The following is a 27,810-nucleotide window of genomic DNA, read 5'->3' as shown; positions in this document are numbered from 1 at the left end:
TATTCCTGGACCTCAGGCCTGTTAATGAAGCAATCGCTACGTGGGAAAACGCCCGGGAAATTAAAATAAACAAACTTTGCACAATCTCTTCATCAAGTTGAGGAGCTTGTTTCTGTCTGGGGACAAACTGTGTGATTGCTCAAGTGTGTGTGCGCGTGTGTATGCGTGCGTGTGCGGAAGAATAACGCCCCTCGATGCGGAGCAGCGGGTGGAGAAGTGCGTCTCTCAAGTCATTCCCAACCCGGGATCTGAAGTGACAACATCCCATGCTCGGAGTTCACAGACGCGCTTCACTTTCTCTGTTTTGGATGTACCCAGGGATGAACTGAACGTGTTTTTTTATCGGACAAAGAGGGAGACACTATATCGGATCTATGAAAAAACCCACGTGGATTTGTACAACCATTTTTAACCAGAAGGAATGCATATTTTCTTTGTGAAACTAACTTTCTTGTTGTCGCTGATAGCACTAACACGAGGTGAGTGGCGGAGGGATTCTCTCTGAAGTTTGATGACTTTGTAGGATGGAAAAATGTAGTTTTATGTTATTTGCTCTTTAAAACACAGAGTACGGTTTAATTGTAACTTGTTGCATTGACTGGTTTGAGAACTGATGCACTGGACTTCAAGTGTAGCACATTTTCACGAACTTTTTTGACTTATCCTGCAAGTTTCTGAACTTTACATTTAATTTAAACTTAAAGATAACTTCAATGCACCTGTTGGTTTTCCCTTAAAAATGTATTCTGACCGCCCCATTGCTCTGTCTTGCAAGTTGCATCAATTTACTCATGCTCTGCCAGGGCAGCTCTTGTGCACTTGTCCAGCAAACACTCAACTTTTTCTCACTAGTATGTAAACGCATGCCTTTTGCAGGCTCTTTATGATTTTTTATAATATGGCAAAGCAGTGTTACTCAACAAATAGCACATTCTTTATGCTGCAGCTGCAGACAGGAGCATGCAACTGCCAAACTAGTCTGAAGTCCCTGTTCAGCCACAAAAAACTACCCTTTGAGGTGGCAAAGGTCACACCTAGTCTTCACATTTATGGAGCATTACCTGTTTTATTTGTTTATAATGCTCCTGAGGAAAACCCGGAATGATTGTGATGCTCTAACATCCTTCAGACTGAAATAAGTGCTTGTTCCAGATTTGCTCAAAAGTTTTAGCAGAGCTGCAGGTGTATTAAAACTTTCCCTTCACAGGTCTAAGATGCTCCATGCCCACGGAGTCGTGTTTGAACCAGGGAAAGTGTGAAGCAACTCCAGAAGGCAATGGAGAGTGCAAGTAAGTTTTATTTACATCCTTGTGCTTTTTAGAGAATATATGTGTCTAGTGGAATACCTGCGGGAAGAGTTGGAAATGTGTGATTGTGGAGTTTGAGATGACTCAGATTTTTGGTTGACATGTGAGGGGCGAGCGCTCACACCAGTGTTGCTATTTCTGGGAGGCAAATGGTCAGAGAGCTGAGACAGGAATGAGTGGACATTGATGAGGACAGGGGTCACTACTGTGAGAGTAAGAGTGTGTGTGTGTTTGTGTGTGTGTGTTAGTGCCACCACACTCTCCCCTCTGCAGCCAAACTCTCGCAGCCCTAAATCTTGCTTTTCTTTTCTTTCACGGAGCGACAGCTGGGGTTGCCAGAAGCTCGGCGACCATTGTTCTCTGCTGCGATTAATTCTGTGTGACTAATCTGGGTGAGGCTTCCCAGAGAGACCCTCAGACCCTGTCCTTCTAGCATCCCCCCTCCACTCCAAAACCCCTCCTCTCTCCTGGGATTTTGTCCCCTCCTCAATGGCTCTCAGTGCTCTCTCTCTCCCTCTCTCTCTCTCTCATTCCCCTGCACAGATGGCAGAGGGTAGATGGCTTTTAACCCACTAAAAACAGAGAAAGGTCTACATTTTGTCTAATGTTTGGGGTGTTTTCAGTCCACATGTAAACCAGTCAGCTCCAGCTCTGCCCAGAACTCCTTTTTACAACAAAAGCCTACTTTACGCTTGGCTCTGCTTCCATCCTGGCATGAGCAGCACCAGCCAGTGTCATCTTACCGTCGCACAACTCTGTGCCCGGGCTGTTATCGTACCGACCGGGTCACAACTTCAAGACTGTAAGACCCAGGCAGCCATCTTGGCCCCCTGCCACATCTTAATTTGGTGGGGTTCTGTTGTTCACCCCTCAATTACACACTCACCCCCCTCCACCTCCACCACCTTCCCCACCTCCTCATTGCGCCACAAAGCCATCATTGTGCCCCTGCACTGTCCTCCTCCTCAGACTTCTCCAATTAAACATGGAGATGGACGAGCTCGCAGTTTTGAAAAGGTTTGAGCGGGCACACAGGGCTCAGTTTGTGGCATTGTGTTAGTGTGTGTGTGTGTGTGTATTGCTCTCTTGTTGTGTAAGACATCAGTGTGCCACCAGAGGGCTGGGGACTCAGAAAACGTGTGGGCATCAAAACTTGAAAAAACTAAGCTGAAGTAATTAGTGAATTAGTGAAGTACATCGATGATAATAAGTCAGCAACTTTTTTGGTAGTTCATTTATAATTGAGGTCATTTTAAAGCTGATTTTTTTCTGCTCCCAGCTTTGCAAATATGAAGAATTGCTGCTTTGTTGTCGTACGTTGATAAGTTGTGACTTTTGGCTTGGACATTGTGATGCCTATTTTCACACCTCTTCTAAACTGTAGACAAGGAGCTTAAGAGATCATCCCAGTGAATTATTCATGCTGAATAATCAAATTTTGCATCTTATTATCTTATTTTTATATTATGACTTGAATATTGTTTATTATAAGGCCCCACAAAAGATTGCTTCTGTCGCTTTTTGAGTACATAGGAAGATTACTTATAGTTAGTTATTAAAGCTCCTGTGAGGAACTTTCGGTGTGTGTTGATTTTGGCGCCCCCTGTGGACAAAGTGGTACCTCTTATCTCTTTGCTGATTTTGTCCTATACATGCTTATGTGTTGGTTTTTAACAAAAAATCTCACCCTGCTTTCTTTAACAGTCATATGTATCTCTCACTTTTTGCCCTGGAAAATGTAAACAAAGGCAGCGTGCAGTTAACCGCTCTGTCTGACACCTACCCCTCCGCCAGCGGTTTCAGGCATTAAAAATAACTACACAGAAAAATCAATCTTGATGCTGATGGTATTGTTTGCTTTTGTAGCTCATAAAGAGTCATCAGAATTCATTTCAGTCTGTTTCATAACTGGTGAAAAACTCCTCACAGGAGCTTTAAGATTATTTCATCATGTCATGCACAAAAAGGTGACCAACCCACATGGACAATCATAAAATGAGAACAAAAAAACAGTTACACCTCCAAATATGTCAAGCAATACAATACATAAAAAAAGGGGTATTTCAGCTATAAAGTGTGACGTCAATTCAGCTGGGGACCTATAGACTCCTGCAAAATGCAACAACTAGCATCACTTCCTGGTTAATGCCCAAGTCTTTCCAACTTCATGCCCCCACTTTTTCCTGATGTTTTGGCATCTCAAGTCCAAGTATAAGTCCAATATAACCCTGATGACACAACCTTGGATTACCAGTAACTGAGAGCAAGTTCACTTGTCATTCATTTTACATTCACTCACTGTGAGCTTTCTCCAACAGCTGGCAGCATCAGGAAATGAACATACTGAAATAATAGCAGGAAGGTGGATCCTGTTGGAAGCACATTCAAGTAGTAATTCATCAAAGTAAGGTGTTAAGGTCGGACATTGTTAAGTGTATTATCTGACTGTTTCCGTAAAGGGTTAATTGATGTATTTCAATCTTGGTGAGAAATTAAAGTATTTTAGTGTTTCTTCTCCCTGAGCCTCGCTTCGTTCTTGACAGAATTACGACTTGGTTTTACCTCAATCAAAAAGCCGCCGCTCTTGAATTCAAGTGTCATGTGGAGGTCAAGTTAGTGGCATTGGGTGCTTCAGTTTTATATCATCTGACGGAGATGCCTACTTGACATGCCATACCATAAATACCATCTCCTCCTCGTATCTGGCCTGGTGAGCTCCTGACTGAAGTTTATCTCCAAAGAGTTTCGAGGAGGCCTCTCATTTACTGCAGAGGCTTGGCAGCAGGAGCGAGCAGTGACAGAGGCGAGCCAATCCAGACCGGGAAACATAACTCCCAGATTCCAGTGGCACGACAACGACCAGAATCAAAGCAGCTCGCGGCAGAGCTGCTCCGCTATCCGCCCAGAGAGATGAGAGATGTCGGGCCGGCTCGCTGGCGAGGAAGGAGGCTGCAGAGAGATCCCATACCTTCATCATCAGTTTGTAAGAGTGATGAAAAAATGTGACTGATTTCTGACAGCGTGTTGATTGGAGGGAGTCATGTGAGGAGGAGGTTTTACGATTTTAATGCACGTTGTAGATGATGGCCTTGAGTTTGTAAGGATGAGGCATGCCGGCATATCACAGAGATTCCTCCAGTTTGAAATGGAGCGTTGTTGGATACAAAGACTTGGGCTACAGGGGCTTTAATAAACTCTTGATCTGCTTGTATTCAGTTTGCTGTAATTTTTAAAGCTTTTTTCACCATTAAAAACTGAACCATAATGAGGATGCTAACTAAAGTGGGAAACTCAAACTATGAGGAAAGGGAAAAGTATTGTTATATGATGAGAAGAAGACCAGTTCAAGTTCAATTCAACCGTATGGACGTGCATTAATGGAGAGATGTCAGAGTGAGGGGGCTGCACATGGACATGCGCTCCAAGCAGGTGGGGGGTTCGATGCCTTGCTCAAGGACACCTATACAGTGCCCAGGACAGGAACTGGCACCTCTCCAGCTACCAGCCCAAATTCCATTATTGGTCCGTATCGGAACTTGAACCAGCCACCCTCCAGTTCCCAAGCCAAGTCCCTACAGACTGAGCTACCGTCTACCTCAATATTCACATATATTCACACCCATTTGTATGACTGTCAGGGCTAGGTGGCATTTCCTTTTACACACACTGTATATAAGTGCCAAAAACTACCTCTTTTTTCAACACCATAGTTTGAGTAGTAATTTTTAAAACTAAATAATCCAAAATAATCTATAAATCAGTATATTTTTTTGTCTTTACATTAATTGATACGTATAAAAAATGTTAAAATGAGCAAAGTTTCCTTCTTTTTTGGATTTGGAAATACCCGATCAAAAAGTGAAAAGTCAACAAGACAGAGCATCAGCCCTTACATTCCTTCTTATTGGATGCTTGAAATTTTGCAATATTTGATTGTTAAGACAAATATGGCTAAAATACTTGTACCAACTTTCCATCACCTCTTACTCTTTAGGGAGCGCTTATATTGTGTTTTTGTGTAGTATGACAAAGCACAGGCCTTGTGAAATATGCTTCTTTTTTGCTGAGCGTTGATGTGTTGAAAGGTTTGAATGTACAATAAAGTGGCATTTAGTGTGTATGGCAAACTTAAAATCTAAAAATGTGAGAACTTTAAACCCTTAATCAGTTTTTTCTGGATTTTCTGTCTTTTTCTCTTCTTCTGAGTCTTTAATCCCTCCCTGGTATGTGCAGCGACTGCTACAGTATCCATCCACTTCAATGAAAGTGAGCCCTTGTCTCTCTGGTTCTGGGGATTTCTTAATGGCACCTCTGTTTGCTCGGGTCAGATGAGTCTATCTTAACCTCCCTCCCTCCCTCACTTCACCCCCCTGCCTTCCTAACATCTCCATTCAGAGTCAGGAAACAGCCTCAGAGTGGCCTGAGGGAAGAAAAGGTGCCGTATCTGATCATATCATCACACAACGAGAAACACACAGCGCGAGGCTTTTATATGGCCCCTGCCGCCGGTGTTGGGTTCCCTTTGGCGAGAGTCTGGCTGGTGAGAGGGCTGATCGTCAGAGCGGTCTGGCTGAATGAAGTGACTCGGTGGTGGGGAACCTCAGCGCCGAAGATTAGTGATATTTGAGCCTCCCTTGTTGGCATATGCCAAGATAAATCACATAAACTTTGATCACTGACAGTCAGCATGTGTGTGTGCGTGAGACAAAGACACCGGGCATGCTCCAAACCACACTTCCTCATTTCTTTTTTTAATCTTCTTTCAGCCAGACCACCTGTCCTGTCTGTGGGTTATAGTACAACAACCAAGACATACGTGCACTCACCCAAACAGCAGCATGCCTCATAATGCCTGTGATTACTTGTGGTTTTGGCCATTCAGCTCCACACAAGAACAGATCGACTTTGTCTGCCAGGTGTGCTTTTAGCTTTCAGCCACCCTCAGTGTCTGATACACGCTTACTCAGTCACAGGATATTTAGGAGAATGGAGTGTGAGGCCTTAGTAGTGAAACAGAGCAGTTTGTGCAGTTAAGCAGTAATGCAGATTGTAAGACTGATACCAATCAAAGTCTCAGTTACAAAGGAAGAAAAAAGACAGGTGCAACAGTCCACTTTTACTTTTCATAGATGCATCCAGTATCGTTTGTGATTACAGTTCAGCTGAGGACCTCTCAAAGACATTACGTAAAGGTGTACACAGCTGCTTAGAGAGGATGTAAAAAGACACTCCTGATAGCTAAGAAGATACATACTTTACCACCCAAGCCAAGTCCCTACAGACTGAGCTACCATCCACCCCAAAGTAATGCACTCATAATTTTTCTTTACATACATAGCTACATTTAAAAAGGAACTAATAACAGCTGTTTTGGCATACTCTCAGTTCTCCAAATATACCATATTGTAAACCAAAATTCGATAAAACACAGGGCTCAAGTGATAGCCGACAGTTAGAACTTTGGGCATGAAGTTAGTTGGATTTCATCACAACAAGGAGGGGCCAATGGTCTTAGTGTTCACAACGGTCAGTCTCAGCTTACACTGCTCAGCTAATGTCACGTTAGCTAAAGTTTTCTGCTAGCAGTAGCCGTCAGTTAAAACTTCAAACGCACTGGGCTGGAAAATGACAAGTGACAGGCGACAGTTAAAACTTTGGACAGGCAGTTGTTTTGATTTTGTCACAAGAAGTCTAAAATTATCTATGTGACTATGAAACCTCTTTATTAAAGAAATGAGAATTTTGCAGAATCATTAAAGTCATACAGATGAAAAATTAGGCGGGAAAATTAGCGCTCTTCTTTCATCAGGACTAAACCGTGCCACTGATGAATATTTTATCTCTATTTGACTTCAAGTTGACGTCAAAGTTGCAACATTACTTTGACACTTAAGAGTACTTTTTAATTATTCTTATTATATTAGAAAGTGGCAGAATAAGGCTATGGGTTTAGTGTTCACAACTCTCATTCAGCACTTACTGCTAAGCTAATGTCACATTAGCTAAAGTTTTCCGCAAGCAGTAGCTGTCAGTTAATGGTCAACTGCTAACGCACTGGACTGGAAAATGACATGTACAGACAGCTTACTCTGTGTACTTAATCGTCTGAAAGCGTTTTGATTCTGTTGGTCTGTTTGGGCAGTTAAAACGATACAAAATGGCACCTCAGCCTCTTAAAACATCTTTGGCAAAGTGAACACACACTAGCGTTTGTTTAGCATCCAAAAGTTCATGGTTTAGTTTGGCTAACTCCAAAAATAAATAATAGGGTTTTGGTTAGTATGTTTAAATATATACAGAATTTAATATCTACAAAGCGAATCTGCTAACAGCCTAATACTGGTCTTGATTTATGGGGGACAATTGGGCAGGAAGCACTGATGGGACGTTCAGGCACTGGCTCAAACCTTGAAGTCACGGCGTACAGTAACAACCTAAGTGTCCGGTTGCACTGTCAGCTACACCTTCACACACCCGTAAAAGCCTTTAAGTAGTTCCCAGCCTCGTAAAGTAGGCAGTGGCAGAAGTCATTAGGACGGCTGTGACTCTCAGGACGCTCACACACACACACACGCACACACACACCGTAGTGGTTGGCCCCTGAGGCAGCCTGCTCTTTCCCATGGGCTGTGTCCCTAATGCTCCCAAATAAACAGGGTCTCTAATGAAGGCTGCCAGATGTGGGCTGGCCAGGTCAGCTCTCCTGTACGATTAGAGAGGAAGGAAAAGAAGGATGCATGTAAGGAGAGGGAAAGAGGGGCAGCTTTTCCCCTGTAATTTCTCCAGCCAGTGTGGATTTGGTGGTAACGTCGGTTTCAGTTCCACAACAAACAACAACCCTGTTTTTTGAGCCAGCTTTGGTTTCAGCTGGAGAGCTATTTTTATTTCCATAAACTTGATTTGTGTGATTGAAACTGAATTTAAGCGTTCATTTTGGAGTGTTTAGTTTCTGTTCCAGTGGTGGCATAGTTGTCACTGTGGTTAGCCACGTTATGCTGCTGGGAAAACACAAGAGAGGAGGAAAAAAGAGAGGGAAGTGTAGAGGGAAGGAGAGCAGAGAGGCGTCCCCCGGGCAATGCTTTTAAAACAGATCAGACAAGACTAAAGGGGACTTAGCCCAGGCACAGAACCAAACAGCCAGGAAATGAGAAGAGGTGGAGGGGAGACAGGAGGGATGAGGGGAGGGGGGGGGGGCATAGGTACAAATATGCTCCATTAACACAGTTTGACTCCTGGCTGGGAGCTCGCTGAAGGACTCACCTGAGAGAGAGAAATGAAAGAACAAACTGTCTTAAAGAGCAGCTCCAGTCATGTCTTAAGACATAAAATGCTCTGCTTGAAATAATAAATTGTTTTTTCTGCAACATACGTTTAATTACCTTGTAAAAATCCTCCCAACGCATCTCCTCATTCTCCCTCATTACAATTCCCGAATCTGCATAGTCCCCGCCCACTATGTACATTTACAACCGCCCCCTCCGTCACGAAAACAAAACACGTCTCTGCCATCGTTTAGTGGCAAATTGTTGAAACTTAGCAGCTTGAATTGTAGTAATTAGTTGTAGTAACATTAACGTTAGTAGTCAGTAGTGAGTTTGACGAATGTGGTTACAGCTGGCTCGCGCATCGCCAAAGTGGTTGCCATAGGTTGCACATAATGATATGCATAGCATCGCCCTGTCCATTAACGGGATTGGCTCTTAAGGTTTGTGACGTCTCAAACCTGCCAATCTGAAAACGTGTTGTTCAGCCTGTCCTTGGTACACTGCAGTTTAAAAGCAGACAGGCCCAGCCATGGAGATGACTGCTGATGTTGTCCCTGATATGTCTTGTAGCACATGAAGAACACCACATGGAGATGTTTACAAGGACATGTTTTTGGGCACTGTCTCTGCAATCTAAGAGTCTGACAACAGTGCTAATTAGTCATACCATACATCTAAGTTAAAATACTGCTTATTTTGTCCTTTGTTTTATCAGTTTGGTCTACAAAATGTCTAAAAATTGAGTTACAATGATTTTGCCTTCCTTAAGCTCAAGATGACATAAAGTATGTAATATAATATGACATGATATAAAACAGAAAAAGAGAATATCCTGACAAGTATAGTTTAAAAAGGAAGCTCAAACCACTTAATGTTTATCAAAATAGTTGCCAGTTAACTTTTTTTTTATGGTGATCACCTTTTTCAACTTTTGTTTCAGCTCTTTATTCTACTCCAACTCCTTCCTGCTTCACTTACAGTAGATCTCTTCTGTGATTTAATGATAACTAACATTTTGAATACGATCAGGTTCAGTGTTATCTCTAAATATTTGGTTACTCTTATCAGTCATATCAGAGTTGGCTGCTGAGTCATCACTTTGTTCTAGTCAGCAATTGATTAAGTGGGTTAAACAGTTAAAGAAACAGTTTACAAATCAATGAGACAATGGTCCAAGTTTCCTTTAACTAACAGTATTGGCGTATCAGTTCGGAAACAGAGACCTTATCTGTGACACAAAGGTCAACGGTCTAAAGTCAAGGTTCTGTCTTGGGTGTGTTGTTTATATTCATTTATTAACTGACAATTTTCCATCACTGAAGTCCCTTAACTGTTACTTTAAGAATCGTAGACTATTAGCCACCGTTGAAGGCTTATATTTGTCAAAATAAAGGACAAAAACGTTTTTCCCTTTTCCCTGTACAGCAGAATGTGACCCAAAAAAATGAGCTATATTCTAAACCTAAGGTTCTGTGTTCAGCCTTGTCCGAGTTATCCTCTTTTATTTTTCTCTGATATCTATGGAAAGATGGATAAACAAAGAATCATCCTGAAGTAATCCTAATTATTATGCCATTTACAGGAATGGAGCCCGACACTGATCCTGTCTCTCACAGAGATTTACACGGCACAATAATTGAATAAATGCACAACCTAATTCACTAAGCTTCTTAAAATGAAATACAGATCTGTGTCCCGTACAGCTGCCAAACCCTGTGTACTCACTTGAGGTTTTTATTTGTATACAGTGCACATGTGCAGGCTGAAAATGACGTTCAAAGCCTCTGTCCCCATCTGTGTGCGACCTCAGAGAGATGGCAGATGGCAGATTGGCCCGACAGTGAGGAAAGCCCCTTTAGAGCGACGCCTGGCCCAGGGTCAGATGTCACCACAACATCTGCTGCAGGCTTGAGCCGCCGCCCGGCCCTGTCATGCATCCCATCAGTGTCGCGGACCTGTTGCCACAGGCTACAGCGGCAGCAATAGAAGGAGAGACGAACTCAGAAGTGAGCGCGGAGGAGAACAATGAAAGCTAGCAGGCAGGGATGACAGAGGAGATAATAACAGTATCAGCCTTACAGAAGAGATAACTCCACTGCTGTCCTGCAGTTATACGATCCCTCCCAAACACCTGATATTTGCTCAGCTTCTGATTTGTGCCCTTCTTTTCATGCCTTCTTTATTTACCTTTCCAGCAGCCCAGTTTACCTGCTGCTGTTGAGATTATCCCGCTCGCTGGGCCTGCAGATTTCTCTTGTTGGAGCAGCTGCTTTGCTCTGTTTGTTTTGAATACTCCATAAAAGAGTCGTTGAATATCTTTTGTCTTACCCTCTTTTTTTTGTAAGTTTGTGCGCTCTTTGAGGCAGTTAAGCTTGCTGCCTGTAAAAACTGTTTTGTGCATTTGGAGCGTGTACTTGACGGGCTGCTGCCAAGTTAAAGAGCAAACTGTTACCAGTCTTTGCCAGCGTGTGCTACAGTTGACTTATACCTCAGCCGGGGTGTGTTTGTATAGTGCGTCCACGTGCACCTTGGTAAGGGTGCAGGCGCTCCGTCTGTTTGTCTTTTAGGCCTGGGTGTGAGACGCTGGGCTGTTTTGCGAGGGCAGGTGCCAGCTTTCAAAGCTAGTGCGAGTTTTTTTCAAGAAGCCATAAAACGAGGCTGCCAGTGAGGCTCAGGCGAAGAATCAGGACAGGAGACTCTTTGGAGTAAACACCAAAATTCCTGCTTTCTTTCTCCTTCTCCCCTCAAAAACCCAACCAAACCAGTTCCAGTTTCCTTTCTCTGGGACTCTTTTGTTTGTCCCACTGCTTGTGTGTGTGTGTTTTGGATTTTAAGCTCCTCTTTCAGCCATGGCAGACCACTAAAAAGAAGTAAGGCAGCATGGAGTAACTTGGAAGAAAGTTTTGCGGGAGTGAGCGGTAGTTAGTTGAGACTTATAAATCTTAATGTCGTGTCTTTCAAATGGAAAAAATGGGGCTTAAGGAGGAGGGGGGGTCTGGAGGGAAAGACGGAGGATGCCAGCAACCATACATACGGCTTCAAACACAGGAAGTGAAACCGATAATGAGGAAAAAAAGGGCAAAATTCAGGGATGAGCCGTGTTTAATGAAAGAAGATTTAGAGAAAGACTTATTTGGAGAGAGAGAGGGAGAAAGAGGAGGGGATGGAGAGGAAAGAGGAGGTGTAACAGCTGAATACGCCCGGCCTGTGGTCAGCTCTGAATGGGGAGGAAAAACAATGGGCCCACTCATCCTTCCCTCTCTCTCCCTCTCGTTTCTCCTCCTCGCTCGCTCCTCATTTCTCTGCTAAGTAGTGAGCGGAGGGAGGAAGGAGGGGGCGGCAATTCAGATGCCAACACTGTAAGAAATGTCCAAATCAAGATCTCTTTTAAAATCTTAATTTAAATATATTGAATCTAGAAATGCATCCAAACTGTTTATTAGTTTTAAATGGATTTAATATGTATTTCTAAAGGTTTTTTAGAGGTAAATCCTCTAATTCTTCCATGTTTTTTTCTTCACTCAGTTGCATTAGAAAAAAACAACCCTCAAAATTCAGACGTATTCATTGGGTGGTACATTTCTTCTTGCAGTGCGTGGCCCCTGTCTCCATCCCAGCTTGGGGACAGTAGTAGGAAGGGGTGCCATGGAGAGGAAGGAGGCAGAGTGGTGGGATCGGGGATGTGGGAGTAGTGGGGGAGTTGGGGTGGGGGTGAATGGCCGGGGCAGCAGCTGCCGTCTGCTCATTAACATGCGCACCTGCTCCCTGCGGCCTTTTTCCAGCGAGCTCGTGTGGCGCCTCACGACCTCAGCACCCGCCACCGCTGGGACTTTAACTGGACTGGTCTTCTAGCAGCCAGATCTGCTGCTTCTCACCACTGAACCGCCCGACCCCCCCCACCCCATCACCACCCACACATACACAGTGCTGTCCTGTAAGAGACCTGATTTGGATACTTGGAGATATCGAGGAAGTATTTCCAGCTTCACCAGCGTCTTCTTTCTGATGCACTTTTTTTAGCATATTTTCAGAAGTTCTATCATTTGTAGATTTATCTTATTTTGCCAAGTGAAATTCTGGTGTTTATTCCTTAGCAGCATCCAGTTTCCCTTTCTCGTATACAGATCAGCTGGCTGGTCAACAAGAGCAACTCTCCAAGCAACGATTTCAATACTTCAACACAGGGAATTTATGAATAATAAGTGGTGATCTAACACCATTGTTTGTTTTTTATACATTTAAAGTGAGTGTTAAACAAACCTGACCTCACTGAGTGATATGAGACCTATTTAACGTGGTTCTCAAGACTGACTTGGTGGCAGAGCCTCTGTCAAATATGAATTCACCACTGCTGGTTTGGCCTTAATGCTACAATGATCCCAGTCTAAATGACACTCAGCCATCTCTACGTGGTGACATGCCACCACTCACTGCTGCTGTTTGTGCAGCGGGCAGCCTAGCATGTGATGTTTTCTTTTCCTTACCACAGTCCTAAGGCCCACTAATCCCCTGAGAGGGAGACCCTGTCTAAACACACGCCTGTCCCTACAGAGGGGCCACGGCTCTGCCCTCATTTACACACACACAGACACACACACACACACAGACTCACACACAGGACCCCCTGGGAATGTTTGGGGACATGGTCCTGCCAGCCCCTCAGGGCGTACAGACTTGCTGGCTCTGGTCAGGTATTTGAGAGTGACGGCGGATTTTAATTTCATGGGAAGGCCGCTTTGATGTCGGCAGGATGTTTTATAAACAATATTGTTTCAGCCTGAGAGTCAAAACTCAACAATATCTAATAGATCTGTTGTTTGTGGAATTATTGCCATTAAACAACAACACTCCTCTGTGCAGGAATTCACTTTTCAGAAATCTTTCATGTTTCCTGTCAGAGGTTACGCCGCAGTGTCTTCATCCTCTTCCCATCTCTTGTCTGATGTTGGAGCAAATCCTCTCCGGGGAGGGAAGAATAACGAGCATTGAGGTGGTGGCACGGTGCTTTGAAGTTTCCATAATGTTGGCTTGCAGCTCAAACACTGTGGCATAGATGCTGCCTTGTCCTCAGGATGAATGAGTGCTGACAAAAGGCTCAAAGTGAGCACATTTCAGCCCAGAAGGCTGCTGAAGCCGTGATGGAAGCTTTTCTTGTGTCCCGACCTCTGGAAAGGACGGATTAGGAACAAGAATTTCAAATACCGCATATTTTTGTGTTCCTGTCTCTGGAGCTTTTGAGTAGATGCTTTGTTTTTGTAATGACCAGGCCTCACCGGCCACCCAGCGTTGTTGACAACAGTATTGTATCTCTGAAGGTGATGAATATGGGAATGTGGCAGCATTAGGGTATAATGGCAGGCTGAAGTGGTTGTTTTTGGTGTCAAAGAAAGCTCCAATACTGTTTTGGTACTCACAGTAATGCAGCTGACAGCAAATGCCTGGACAGACTGAAGTTTTTAAAAATTGCTTTGGGTGTGGGGCGGTCAGTTTCTTCTTTGGTTAATCAGTCGATTGTTGAATTGATAAAATATCAGATAATAGTAAAATAATTCCCATCACAATTTATCAGAATGGAAGCTGATGTCTTCAAATGGCTTGTTTTGTCATATAAACAGTGCAAAGATTCTCACATGACATCCTCACATTACAGGAACAGTAACTACGTCTTCTATGCTAAGCTAGGCCAAGCTAATCATCTGTGACAATCTTATAACTCCTGGCAAGAAAGGGAAGAGTCGTATTTCCTAAATTTAAATTTCTATTCCTTCAGTCAGACACGTCACAGATACAAAACATAGATTTGAAGTTTTCAAAGAAGCTGAAACAGGAAGTTGTTTTTCAGAATAAATGCCTCAGATGATTAATCAGACTTTCACATTGTTGGCAGTTGTAAAATTTCATCTCTAGTCTCAAACCTGCAGAGTTTCACACAGTTTGACCACTGAATACTATAATGTGAGTAGATTTGCATGCAATTGTGAATGAAACCGTACAAGGTGCCGTGCGCAATCTTCCTGTGCGTGTGTAAAAGACTGCACACTGACTGTGTAGGTATGTATGTGTGTGCCTGCTCTGTGTGTGTGTGTGGCCCCTTTGTTGAGCCGTCCGTATCCTCAGGGGAGACCCTTCAACTCCGCTCATTGTAATTGTAAATGTGTGAATCTGCAGCCTCTCTCTCTCTCTCTCCCTCTCTCTCTGGGAACTTGTTCGCCGGGGTCCGAGCGGCGTTTATGACTCAAACACAACCTGTGAGAAACATCACAGGAGTTTGTCCCCCTCCTCCCTCCGTTCAGACCACTCTGTTTTACAGCCTGAAACACATTGTTCACGGGGGGTGACGGAAGAAAGACGGACGTCCTGTGTAAAGCCTAGTTTCTCATGGCTGTGTTGCGGTGTTGTAAAAACAGCAGGACGGGACAATCTTTTAACAGAAATGGATCATTAGTCCTGTTTGTGTAAAGTACGGCACAAAGGGATGACCCCTTGCGAGTCTGAAGAGTTGTCTTGTGAACTCTTGAATGAGTGCTTAGCTGAAAAAGATTTGATGGTTGAAAAGTGTTTGTGAATTGCCTTTGACAAATTCCTCTCTTTGTAATGGTAATTCTAAACGAGGAAGAGGAATAAAGAAATGGACATTTATTAGCAGACCAATATATCTTGAGGAAAGACCGTTTTTATTAGATCATTAGTGAATTGTATTTATGTATAATGATGGTTCTTCTTAATTTGTAGTTTGACAATAAATTACTTGAACATTTAGTTAGATTTTTTGGAATATTTCAATATTTTTCCACCTGCTGACCACCTGCCTGTCTTTTCTCAGGTGCCGGAAAGGATACGTAGGAAGCAGGTGCCAGTTTCATGACCCGTGCACCAACTCGCCATGCATGAACGGCGGCGCGTGTCGAGCCGTGCCCAAGGGGAGCACGGTGGATTTCAACTGCACCTGCAAACTGGGCTTCACCGACCGCCGCTGTGCGACGGCCGTCAACAATACCTGCAGCAACTTGCCGTGTCGTAACGGAGGCACCTGTGAGCTTGAGAGTCTCCGGACGTTCAAGTGCCGCTGCCCTCCTGGATGGACAGGTAACACACAGTGTTATTGTGACAGTAGAGTAAGTTTCTTACTTGGGAGTTGGTCTTAGGACATATCTGAAAGGTGGCAAGATGATAAACAGACTGGGACACAACACAAGTCTAGGAAACAACGCATAAAATGTAGGAGGTTTTGTAAAGCAACAGTATCAATCAGGGCTTTTCAAATCACTGAATTCTCACGATTGTAACTCCACATTTCTTCTTCTTTAGAGAGTTCTTTTAGTAAAGTAATTATTGTAAAATGACCAACAAAACCTGTGGTTTCAGTGCCTTCTGAGAGTTTTGAAGTGACAATTTTGATATTGTCAAGAAGCATTTTGTGCTCATCAACCCAAAAAAAGTACAAGAAAGTAGAGAAACTTTTGACCCTGAGAACACGGGTTAGCTCAGCCAGTACTACATCATAATTTCTCTGTGCCCTCAGGAAAACTGTGCCAACAAGCCGACCCCTGTGCCTCGCCGGAGTATACAGGAAAGCACTGTGAGAGCCGCTCCCTTCCCTGCAACCCGTCGCCCTGCCATAACGGAGGCACCTGCATCCAGAAGGGAGAGACCAGCTATGAATGCTCCTGCGTGCCAGGTAGACACATCACACTAAAGTTATGGTTAGGGAACTATGCCAGAAGAGTCTTTATAGACATGATCAGCTGTTCTGTCGCCTAAAGGTCTGATTACACCAAATTAATTCTGTGTTAGCTTTTAAACTTGAAGTTCATCATTGCTGAACTTATGTAATGGCTAGCAGAGTCCAAAATTGAAGTAGCTATTGTAGCTAGCTGTGTTGCTCCATTCTCTTGTATTTAGCATCTGCTTTCCAAGTATATAAAAAAAGATGCTTTTCAGACAGTTATTAGACAGAATTTAATGATACAAATACATCTTAAAAATGTTTTTATATTAGTGATGAAAGAAGTTGCTGTAGTTCTCCAACTAGCTATCTGAGTAGGCAGCTAACTGACAGTTACCAAATTGCTAGCAAGTTTGTTCGCTCCCATGTTATTTTTTAGGGTAGAAAATTCTGTACAACCCTAATAACAAAGTACCATGGGGAGTGAAAATCGCAGTAAGATAAAAAGTATAGGAAGAAGTTTGAAGAGCTGTTGTGACTGACTAGCGCTAACATGTTCCTGGCTAGCTAGCATTTTAGCCATTAGCTCACTGGCTACACTTGTTCATCTACGGGCTCTGTGACTGACATTTAAAAAGTAAACAAGCTCAAAGATCAGAAGACAACAAATATACTTTTATATGCTTTTCTTTATACAAAGAGCCATAGGGGGAGATTTCTTAGGCACTAGAGATGGCATAGTATTTGTAGCATGTCAACGGTTAGCTCAACAGCTGCACCCATAAGCTAGCAAGTTTCTAGACTAAAATATTCATCAAGGAAGAGAAGATACATTTTTGCTGTGCCACTTTTAGGTCTTTCAAAGCTTTTACATGGTTACTTATTGACATGAAGAAACGAAGAAAAGGTTTTGGTTTTAGATTTAGTGCTAAAATTAAATAACATTTTTTAGTAGACATTAAGCATATGGTCCTCTTAAATTAAATTGAGGTTCTGCACTGTGTCCCTCAAGTCTCTCAAGCTGTATTTAAATGTCTGCTTGTGGCTGGTTAAACGATGATGTCATTTAAGGCAGGGCTGTTCCTGCTTATGTTGTGTGTGTCTGTGTGGGTACATATCTGTGTGCTTCTGCTTTGGTGTGTGAACAAGGCAGAGCAGGAAGGCATTGGGGCTTATCATAAGGAAATGGTCAAAGGACAACATCCTTTTCAGAGAGCAGAGTGAAGCGAAGCTTTCTGGAACTAAAGTCGTGCCTGAAACCTCATCACCTCTGCACAGGCTAACTATGCCTTGTTTTTGTGTTTACTACATAGTCCAGATTGTCACGTAATGAATTTGTAGAGTAACTTCCTTTGCCAACTATCTAATTCATTCCTAGTAAGAAAAAATGGATTCAAACAATGCAGGTTTCATATTCTCCAAGAAAGAAGAAGAAAATGTATTTCTTTATCCTTTTAACATTGTATATTCACCAAAAATGTTTAGCTAGAAACAGATTATAGTCTGTTTTATTAGCTGTATTAGCTATTTATTAATTTAACGTTTATTTGTATAGGGCCAAGCACTACAGCATTTGTAGCCTAAGCTCATTTGCGATGCCAGTCCCTAGATTGGCCTTTAAAATACATACAACAACAGCAAATACCTCTGGGACAGTAAAGAACAAACTCAACAAAAACAGAACATCACAGGATGAACACACAAACAAGCAATTGTTTAGGAAACACCAGTGAGTTATTTGCACAGATGACCAAAATGGACTTCCAGCAGTTGCAAAAATGACTTATACTGGTTAGGTTTTCACTTTATATTACCCAGCATGCCACATGTACAGTCCAGGGGTTGCTTCTTGTGTAACTGAACGGCAGAGTGGATGTTATTACATGGTGAGGCTCCCACAAACCTCAAGAGGGTACAGCTGCCTTCTCTGTTTGGAGGAAAAAGACAGTTGACCACATTTAACTGTAGAGAAGTTTCACTCCCTTTGTTCGAGTTGTTTTCAAACCAGGAGTCACGGAAAAACTAAGCCTGCACTTTGTGAAGAATTACACAATGAAAAAAGGCAACACAAACTCACACTGAAACAGATACACGTGGGTTTGTTATTTACATTTCTCTCTTTGTTTCAGGTTTTACAGGAAAAAACTGCAACCAGAATATTGACGACTGTCCAGATCACAAGTGCCAGAACGGAGGGACATGTGTAGATGGAGTCAACACGTACAACTGCCGGTGTAAACCAGAATTTACAGGTTTGTATAACAATATGTGTTACAGTTCATCTGTTTAAGAAATTAAACTTATTTGGGAGACATAAACCATCTTACCTTTCGACATCTGCTTCTGCCACAGGTCAGCTCTGCACAGATGACGTCGATGAATGCCAGCTCATGCCAAACGCCTGCCAAAATGGCGGCACCTGCCACAACACGTTCAGCAGCTACCAGTGTGTGTGCGTCAACGGCTGGACAGGGGACGACTGCAGTGAGAACATCGATGACTGTGCCAGCGCCGCATGCCACGAAGGATCCACCTGTCATGACCGCGTCGCTTCTTTCTACTGCGAATGCCCCAAAGGACGCACAGGTATTTATTTTTTATTCTTTATTTCGAGGATAGTTATTATCAATCCCCTGAGAAGCTTCAGTTGGTTGATTACGAGCAGATCATTCAAATCAGGTGTGTTAAATAATGGAGAAACCTAAAACATGCAGGATGCAGGAAGGTAGCTCTCCAGGACCTGGGGTGGCCACCCCTGTTTCACATAATGTATTTTCACACAGGTATTTTCGTGTTTATTTTTAATGTATGGGAACTTAGCTCTCAATGCTGGACAGAAAATCTATTGATATGTAAATGCAGCAGCCTTATAAGATAAATGTCATGTAGATTAGCTGTCTCAGATGTTTTATTATGAGGTTTGAAGGCTGAAAGAACTAAAGATGAAATTAAGAGGCTGTAAAATCAAAACAAATGCTTCATCCAGACCAAGTGACAGTTATAGATTCAGATCTTTGTCTTCTTTTGTGGTTTTAATGTCCTTAACCGCTTGTGTTGGTACACATAAATGCAATTTTTGCAAGTCCTAGATGACACATTATAATAAAGACATTATTTCGATGCATTTTTTGTTAAACTGGAGGAATGTCCTTTTTCTTCTCCAAAAAAAAAAAAATCCTTAAATATAAATTCTGTACTGTTTAAGTCAGCTTACCAAAACAAAAGAAGCACTGACTGACTGACAATATTGGTCGCCCCGGATGAGGAAAAGCAGAATTTGAAATCGAAAGCAGAAATGAAATTGAATGGTGGAACTGGAGCTTTGGATTGTAGCCGAGTTACAGATTCAGAAGTTTTAAAAAGTCAAATCAAAATCAATGAATCAGAACGAGAACCAACACTAGAATTCTTCCTTGTCGCCTACATTACCCACAATGCAAGTCATCCGCCTTATATCTTGCCGGGATAGTCTGTGTGTTGTAGTGTTATTGCTGTAAGTCACTCGCTTCAGGCAGAGATGAGAATATGGCTACAAATGCCATACCAACAGTTTTATTTTTTCACTTTTAATACAAAGTTTTCACTCATACAGGAGTACTCCCGAAGATGTTTTAACAGACATGGTGTTTCAGATTGTTTAAATGAATGCAGGATGTTCAGTCCAGTGTATTAAACTTCATTTTTTATTACACCAGGACTGTTGTGCCAGCTCGACGACGCCTGCATTAGCAACCCGTGTCAGAAAGGCTCCAACTGTGACACCAACCCCGTCAATGGATATCACTTCTGTGTCTGCCCGACGGGATACTTCGGAGCGTCTTGTGATCAGGATGTTAACGAGTGCTCGCTGGGTAAAGCTCACACTGAGTGACACATGATGTTCAACTAAAGCTTTTCAACCATCACACATGCATTCACAATTATTTTATACCCAATAGGAGTTCATTCTTTCCTGTTATTATTTTTTATTTGGTACCCATAATTGTTCCCATAGTAACACGTTCAGTGGTGTAACACAGAGTCTTGGCTTTGGTTTGGCTTCATCAAACACTAAATAACCCAAATTATTGTCATATCTCTGCAGTCAAATGTCTCCTTCTTACATCTTGTATGTAATTCTCTGCAGGTTCCAACCCATGTGAGCATGCAGGTAAATGCATTAACACCATGGGCTCGTTCCAGTGTAAGTGTCAGCAGGGTTACGTGGGGCCGCGCTGCGAGCTGGACATCAATGAGTGCTTGTCGAGCCCATGTCAGAATGAAGCCACCTGCCTGGATCAAATCGGAGACTTCCACTGTATCTGCATGCCAGGTGGGACATTTTCAGACAGCTTTAAAAACACCAGAAAATGTCTCAAACTCATGACATTTAACACATTGTCAAAGCCTTTTCACTTTGTCCTAGGGCATGATCACTCATAAAATTTGTATTTTTTCCCCTTAAATATAGTTGAAATTTCACTTTCTAGAACAATTTAGTTACATATTGTGTGATTACAAGAAATCAAGGCTTACAAACAACTCACATTAGGGGTGGGACAAAATATCGATACAGCAATTTATCTGTGCAATACAATTATTGATAGATTGGTTCTATATATCGATATTTTATCTTACAAATATACGGCGCTCTAAAAGATTTCCCTGCGTTTTTGACTCAACGCGTCACTACTCATGACTCCTTGCAGTGGCGCTTATGACATGAATGAAGGTAACGGACATAAATTGGCAGAAGTTAGTCAGATATCATGATGTATCGTTTTATGATTGTCTTGCAATATATCAATCGCAGAACCGCTGTACCGTGATATTATCGTTATCGTGGGCCATGTATCGCGTATCATATCATGAGTTACCCTGTGATTCCCACCCCTAACTCACATGTATGCACCAATGACTGTATATATAGATGGACGATGCATCTCCATCTGCTCTCATTGTATGAAATTGAAGCCATAATAGCCCCCGTGATAGGCGCTGCCATCTTGCGATGGTGACATTCATTTGGAGCCAGAGTTGCGCAGTAGAGATCGGAGCCGCCGTAGCCACTTCCGCTAACCCAAACACACACTTAACTTAACGAAAAAAACAGCCAAGATCCCACACGTCGGCATCTTTAACAGCAGAACAGCTTCTTGTGTTGGTCTGAGGTTAACGTTCACAGATATGAAACTTCAGTGACTGTAGTGATTGTTTTAGTTATGTCTCCTCTCACCGTTCCTTCTCTGCTTCGCTAATCAGGAACAGATCGGCTGCAGGAGCCGTATTTGTCAACAGAGCTGTCAATCATCCTTTTTACAGCCTCAAATAACTAATTAAAAATAAACTTGTCAAGAAAAATGAACACGTGGACGTAAATCAGCATGATAAGACTCATGTCCCATCTGTTAACATGAAGGAGGCGGGCTTTATGACCTATACTGCAGCCAGTCAGCAGGGGGCGATAGAGAGGGCGTGGCTTCACTTTTAGGGAGCTGTCATGTCGTCCATCTTTTTATACAGTCCATGGTATGCACATGTAACTTATAACTGCATCACTTCTTTAAATATGTGTATGTGTTTGTGTGTATGGACTTTGATGTGTTGACAATGAGCTAGAGACCTGCTTTGATACACATTACATGCCTCTATTCTCTTTGTTCTTACATGGTCCTGTATGCTGCTGAAGTTATTAGATTCATTAGTTAGCCGATTTTACAAAAAGAGAACAAAAATCTGTCCAGCTTCATAAATATAAAGATTTGATTTTCTGACTTTGGGTTTGGACTTTTGGTTGGATAAATAAGTCATTTGAACGAGTCGCTTTGGTCTCTGTGACGCTGTGATGGCAGTTATTTGCTGCTTTTTTGTCTTCAGTGAAAGTAAAGGTAATATCTTAAGGCTTCGGACAAAACAAGATATTAGATAACATCACCTGTAACTTAATATATATTACTACGGCCATTTTCACTTTGATTAATCAATTAAGAAAGTAATATTTAATTACAGTTTATAAAGCCACTATGTGTGATTTAAATCTTTTACGGCAGCATATACCAGCAGTGTGAAAATGTTTCTCACTGTGCCTCTGTCTAACCAATCCATCTCCCTCCCGGTCCTCCCTTGCTAATTGGCCAGGTTACGAGGGGGAGTTCTGCGAGATCGATACGGACGAGTGCGCCAACAGCCCCTGCCTGAACAACGGCAAGTGTATCGACAAGATCAACGCCTTCCACTGCCAGTGCCCCACAGGTGAGGCTGCTGTACTGCTGCAGAGGGAGGAGGGAAGGAGGAAGGGAGCGGGAGGAGGCGTGGGGCCAGGGGGCACAGAGGTCGATCTCTCTCTCTGCACCTCGCTGTCTCTCTTGTTCGCTCAAACACAAACACACACAAACACCTTTCTGGACGGGCACTAATCCCAGCCCTGAGGCAGGCTTACGCAGGCCCGGGTAGCCGCGAACGAACGCAGCAGTCGAGGAGGGTAGGAAGGAGAAAAATCTATAGGGAAAGCTTGAGGAAGTTTGAACTTTTTAAACAAGTTTCTTTTACCTTTTGCAAAGTGTGATGAGTGAGCAGAAACTTGTGGATCCAAACACGACTCTTTGGGGAAGAGGGAAAGCTAATAATAGCAGGGAGAGGAGCTACTACTACACTCCTCTGTGCTGTGGTGGCGAATGAGGCACTCGTTTGGTCTCTTTTGAGGGCATTAGTTGTTATGCTTCAACATTTTTTTTCAGAAATGCCATTGGAGTTACATTATGTAGACTGGAGGTATTGATGTTTTATTCAGAAAAGAAAGAATGCTGCTATTGCTGCTGGAAAAAGAAGAAAGGAGAGAAAAGAAGAAAGCATCGGAACGATCTTCAGACTCCCCAAATCTGTTTTTCTGTTTTGCATTCTTTCATCGGGATCATTGAGGTGGAAGTGATTTTTTTCTCTTCAGGGAGGAAAATAGCGAAGCTCAGAGTCGGGTGGATCAAAGGCGGCCTGGGTGGAGAGAGGCAGGATTCCTCCTGTTGAGAGAGAAAAGAAAGGAAGAAGGAAAGACAGAAGTAAAAAGAGAAAAAGGGAGAGAAAGAAGGAGAGACACCCTAACAAGAAAGCTTAAGAAATAATGGAGAGGGGGTACACGAGTGAACACAAGGCTTAACGCCTCGGAGAAGTCTGTGTGTGACAGTGAGAGGGGGTTATGTGAGGAAGCAGCACAAAGTGGTGGCAGTGAAAGTGTTTTTTTGGAGGGATGAGGGGGGGTGAGACGCACAGACCGTTATGCTGAAGCAGGAAGGGAGGGGTAAAGAAGGGGAAGGGGGTTTAACCGCCCTGCTTGAGATGTAAATTTGTCCCCGTTGCGAGCCAGGCCCGAGGCGAGGGTCCCCTCTTATTATTTCTGTACATGGAATAGCCATGGAAACCCCACTGAGAGGCATTGAAATGTCTGATTCCAGCAGTCTGCGGATAAATCCCTCTTTGGCTGCTGAGGTGCGTTATGTGTGTGTGTGTGTGTGTGTGTGTGCGCGTATGTTTGCATTTCAGCTTTACCTTTTGTGTGGATATGCATTTGTGTGCATCTGTGTAAGAAATTCTTTCACAGTTTGATTTCAGTTACGATTCAGTCGGTGCATCTTTGGACACTGTAGCTAAACTGTGAGGGAAATGTATGCATCACATCCTGGCAAAAAAACACTCAATTTGTGCCGCCGAGGTTCTTTTCAGCTTCTTTCCCACTGCTGGAAACATGCAGGGACACTCACAGAAGAGACTGATGTTGTTTACCAACTTTGTTCTTATTATCTTATAACTGATCAATAAATCATTAATGAATTATTTATTTTACCATAAAATTGCCATTAGTAATAGTAAATGATTAGTAACATATAAACATTTTATGAATCCAATATCATTGGCAGTCCTAAGTTGCTATTACTAATCAGTAACAATTGATCTATAAAGCATTAGTAAATTATTTATTGACCATTAAAGTGGTAATCTCGAAAATCTCAGTTTGTTTTCTTTGGCGGCACCTATGGCGAAAAACCGTAATTGCGGGAGCACACTTCCCAGTTCACTAGCAACGACCACACCATCAACAGGATGTGATTTAACAATTCATTAGTTAATGAGAGGACGGAGTTCTTGCGGTTAGCGTTTTTGGGGAAGCTTTACTGGGGATCCGGTAAAAGCACCCGGGTACGACGACCCCTTTTTACTTATTGTTGAAGTTGTATCTGTAGTCATCCATCTTTCCTTTGTTTGTTCAGCCATAGCAATATAAAGATATTCTATTCTATTCTATTCTATTCATAGTAGATTACTGTTTACTCGCAACACTTGCAGAGAGCGGAAAAGCAGCCGCTTAGCTCCGCCTACCCTCTCTGGCAGACCAACCACTGCTGGCTGATGGAAAACGCGTCGCTAACTGGGCGCCGCTTCTGATTTTTTTCCGCGAAAGTTGCCACAGACAGCCAGTCTGTATTACTGCAAATTCATCAGTGGGCCATAGGCTCAATCAGAATTGTGTTACCTCATTTATTTAACTGAAAATCTTCAAGATTATTACTTTAATAGAGCCAGGTGTTAGGACTTAAATCTGTCAGTGCCTTCCTAAAAAGTATCAACTTTTTTTTTTTTTAGCCCAATACTATTTTGTAACCGCAGTGTAATGTATGCGTCTCCACTGTGTGTACGTTGCAGTCCTCACATCGTGCATACGCTCGTGGCCGAGTCAGAAAAACAGTGAATGGTTTTCGCAAAGTCCACTGGGAGTAATCAGCTCAGCCATCAGACACACAAATACTTCCTCACCGGATTAGCTGCAACTGAGTCTGTCTTTTTAGCTTAAACCACCTGTGTGTTCCTGCTGTGGAGAAGGGGAGGGGTAAGGGGGGGGGGGCTTTATCTCTTCATCAGACAACGTCCCACTACGGGTCCTCGGACTGTACCATCATGTGACTGAGGGGAGACGAGAAGAAAATATCTGAGTGCGAATTACTCCAGGAGAAATAGAAGAAAGCCTGCTGGCAGATTTTGAATGACAAGGAGGTTGAATATTGGAGGGTCAAAGGTCAAGCTGGTTCTTTTTAAAGGCGGGCAGGGAGTGGAGGGGGCTGAGGAGAAGGGGCCGAGAGCAAGACAGGATAATGCACATTGTGATGGAAAAGTTTTCAGGGACAAAGGAGGCAACGGGCTGAGTTTGGCGTTGCGTTGAGCAGACAGGCTCTCCTTTGTCTCTCACCCCATGGTCAGGAGGCCTCGCAACTTTCATTCTTCCCTCATTTCTTTCCCCTCTCTCCCTCCCCCCCGCTTTAAACCAATTGGGTCCCCCCCACTCTCCCCTTCTGCTTTTGGAGTCGTGCTGAAAAGAAGAGAAAGGGAAAATAGAGAGTTTGTAGTGTTGCACAGTTGTTAATTAACATGCAGATTTCTGATTCGTTGAGAGCTCTTATAGTACGGGCTCAGGATTATAAGTGGGGCTGGTTTGAAATGGTGAGAACACAGTAGCCATGTCTGTACACACACACACACACACACACACACACTCCTTCATGCTCTCATGCACACAGTAACACCCTCTTGTTGTTTTTCCAGGCTTCACTGGGAACCTTTGCCAGATAGACATCGATGAGTGTGCCAGCACGCCGTGCAAAAATGGCGCCAAGTGCACAGACGGACCCAACAAGTACACCTGCGAGTGCACTGAAGGTATACAGGCTTCTTGAAGTATTGGTGATTTGGTATACACATAAATAAAGCTGAAATAATTCAATCTTAAAAACTTATAAAAAGGAAAAGGAAAGTGTGGAATAGTAGAAAAAGAACAAATCAGTGAAATACACCCTGACATGACAGAGACGTGACAGAATACAACTTTTGCCAGGTTACTCTGGGAGACACTGTGAGAGCAACATCAACGAGTGTTACTCGGACCCGTGTCACTACGGCACCTGCATCGACGGCCTGGCCTCCTTCAGCTGCCACTGCCACCCCGGGTACACCGGCCGGCTGTGTGAGACCAACATCAACGAGTGTCTGAGCCAGCCGTGCAGGAACGGAGGCACCTGCCAGGACCGTGAGAACTCCTACATCTGCAGCTGCCCCAAAGGCACCACAGGTAGTTGACGCCACACATACAATTAAAAGTGCAAATAAAAGTTTTTTATGACATTTAAGATAACTAAATGCATTTTTCTGACAGGAATTAACTGTGAAATCAACATTGACGACTGCAAGAGCAACCCCTGTGACTATGGAACCTGCATCGACAAGATCAATGGCTATGAATGTGCCTGTGAACCCGGCTATACGGGTAAGCAGCTCATTTTATTGCTCAGTCCTAAACATGTGGCTTTTTTACAGCGGTGGATTCAGCTCAACTTCTTTTCCAATTTCTCTGCACAAGAGCTAAAATTAAAGAGTAGAAGATTTGACTGCCTCCCAAAGGAAGGGAGCAAAGTTGGGAATTGGCAGAAGATGAAAACATTATGTATATACCAAATAGAAATAAATATGTACGTAATTTAAGACGGGTTAAACATGGCCACTGTCTCAGGTGGCCAGTCGAAAAAAATGTATAAGGTGCAGGATTAGAGGATCAAACGTATAGAGGGGTAGTGTGGGTCTCGATGGGGAGGGTGACAGATGGCGAGCGAGTGAGCACGCTCCTCAGAGGCTCGACCGGTATCACTTTCCAGCTCCACCCTGTCCCCAAACCTGCTGCTGTTCGGACACGCAAGCTACCCTCCAAAGAGAGGACACACACACACACACACTCAGGCACACACAGTCACCTGGGATTTGAGCAGGAGAAAAGATTCCCTGAAAGATTCCTGAAAGTTGAGCTTTTAAAAGCTCAGAAGCCGGTCCCTGCTTTAAAGCTAAATGGGCTGCCTTTATGTTATGCGTGGCACCAGGCTGAATGGCGTCAACGCTTCAAGTGGCCGACAAAGGGGGACTTAAAACCCCTCATGTTTCTGGAAATTGATACATTCACTGCGCTGAGATATAGACTTCATTGTGTAGCGGCTTTGTCTGTGGCAGTATGGGTTAGTATTGTGTATTTAAAATAATACTTCAAACAGGGTGCAAAGTCGTCCTGTTGACAAGTGTTTAAGAAATGATTGTAACACTTTACTGTCTATACACACTTAAAGACATCATGTGACCTGATTTAAAGGAGTAGTTTAATACACATAAGGACATTTTGGGGTATACCCAGATTCACTGTCTTGCAGAGAGTTGGATAAGAAGGTTGATACTGTCCCTAAAGAGCTACAGGCAGGATATGGTTAGCTTACATTAGCATAAGATCAGATCAGATAGACTTTATTGATCCCCCATTGGGGGAAATTCACTTGTTACAACAGCTCAACGTAAAGGACAGGATAAAACAAGTGATGGATAAAAGGACAATAATAATATCCATTATAGATATATTCATTATGTACATCTTTCACTCATTGTGAATGGTTACGTTTTTGTACAAAAAATTGCACCAAATCAAAAACACACATGATGTGTAGCATGTTGATATGGTTGATGAATAAAATACTGCAGAATAAATAACAATTGCACATGAGAAGTAATTGCACAGACATAA

General features: G+C 43.0%; 1 protein-coding gene across 1 annotated transcript in view; it reads left to right on the top strand.

Annotated features, from left to right (window-relative positions):
- Window positions 1-256: 256 nt before the first annotated feature.
- Window positions 257-27,810, top strand: part of notch1b (notch receptor 1b) — a 45,547-nt gene continuing 17,993 nt past the window's right edge. Inside the window, exons 1-12 of the mRNA XM_069682398.1 lie at window positions 257-479; window positions 1,208-1,289; window positions 15,396-15,658; window positions 16,095-16,250; window positions 18,368-18,490; window positions 18,591-18,824; window positions 19,934-20,089; window positions 20,365-20,550; window positions 22,356-22,469; window positions 25,803-25,916; window positions 26,092-26,325; window positions 26,410-26,520. Of these exons, the coding sequence (XP_069538499.1) occupies window positions 422-479; window positions 1,208-1,289; window positions 15,396-15,658; window positions 16,095-16,250; window positions 18,368-18,490; window positions 18,591-18,824; window positions 19,934-20,089; window positions 20,365-20,550; window positions 22,356-22,469; window positions 25,803-25,916; window positions 26,092-26,325; window positions 26,410-26,520 (1,831 nt within the window). The 5' untranslated portion in view covers window positions 257-421. The remainder of the gene's footprint in view (window positions 480-1,207; window positions 1,290-15,395; window positions 15,659-16,094; window positions 16,251-18,367; window positions 18,491-18,590; window positions 18,825-19,933; window positions 20,090-20,364; window positions 20,551-22,355; window positions 22,470-25,802; window positions 25,917-26,091; window positions 26,326-26,409; window positions 26,521-27,810) is intronic.

The sequence above is a fragment of the Semicossyphus pulcher genome, unplaced genomic scaffold (genome assembly GCF_022749685.1).
Source record: "Semicossyphus pulcher isolate SPU_LCO1_2020_fin unplaced genomic scaffold, fSemPul1.0.p SCAF_6, whole genome shotgun sequence".
Lineage (NCBI taxonomy): Eukaryota > Metazoa > Chordata > Actinopteri > Labriformes > Labridae > Semicossyphus > Semicossyphus pulcher.
The sequence above is the reverse complement of the archived record's forward strand: the minus strand, read 5'-3'. Positions and strand labels throughout refer to the sequence as shown.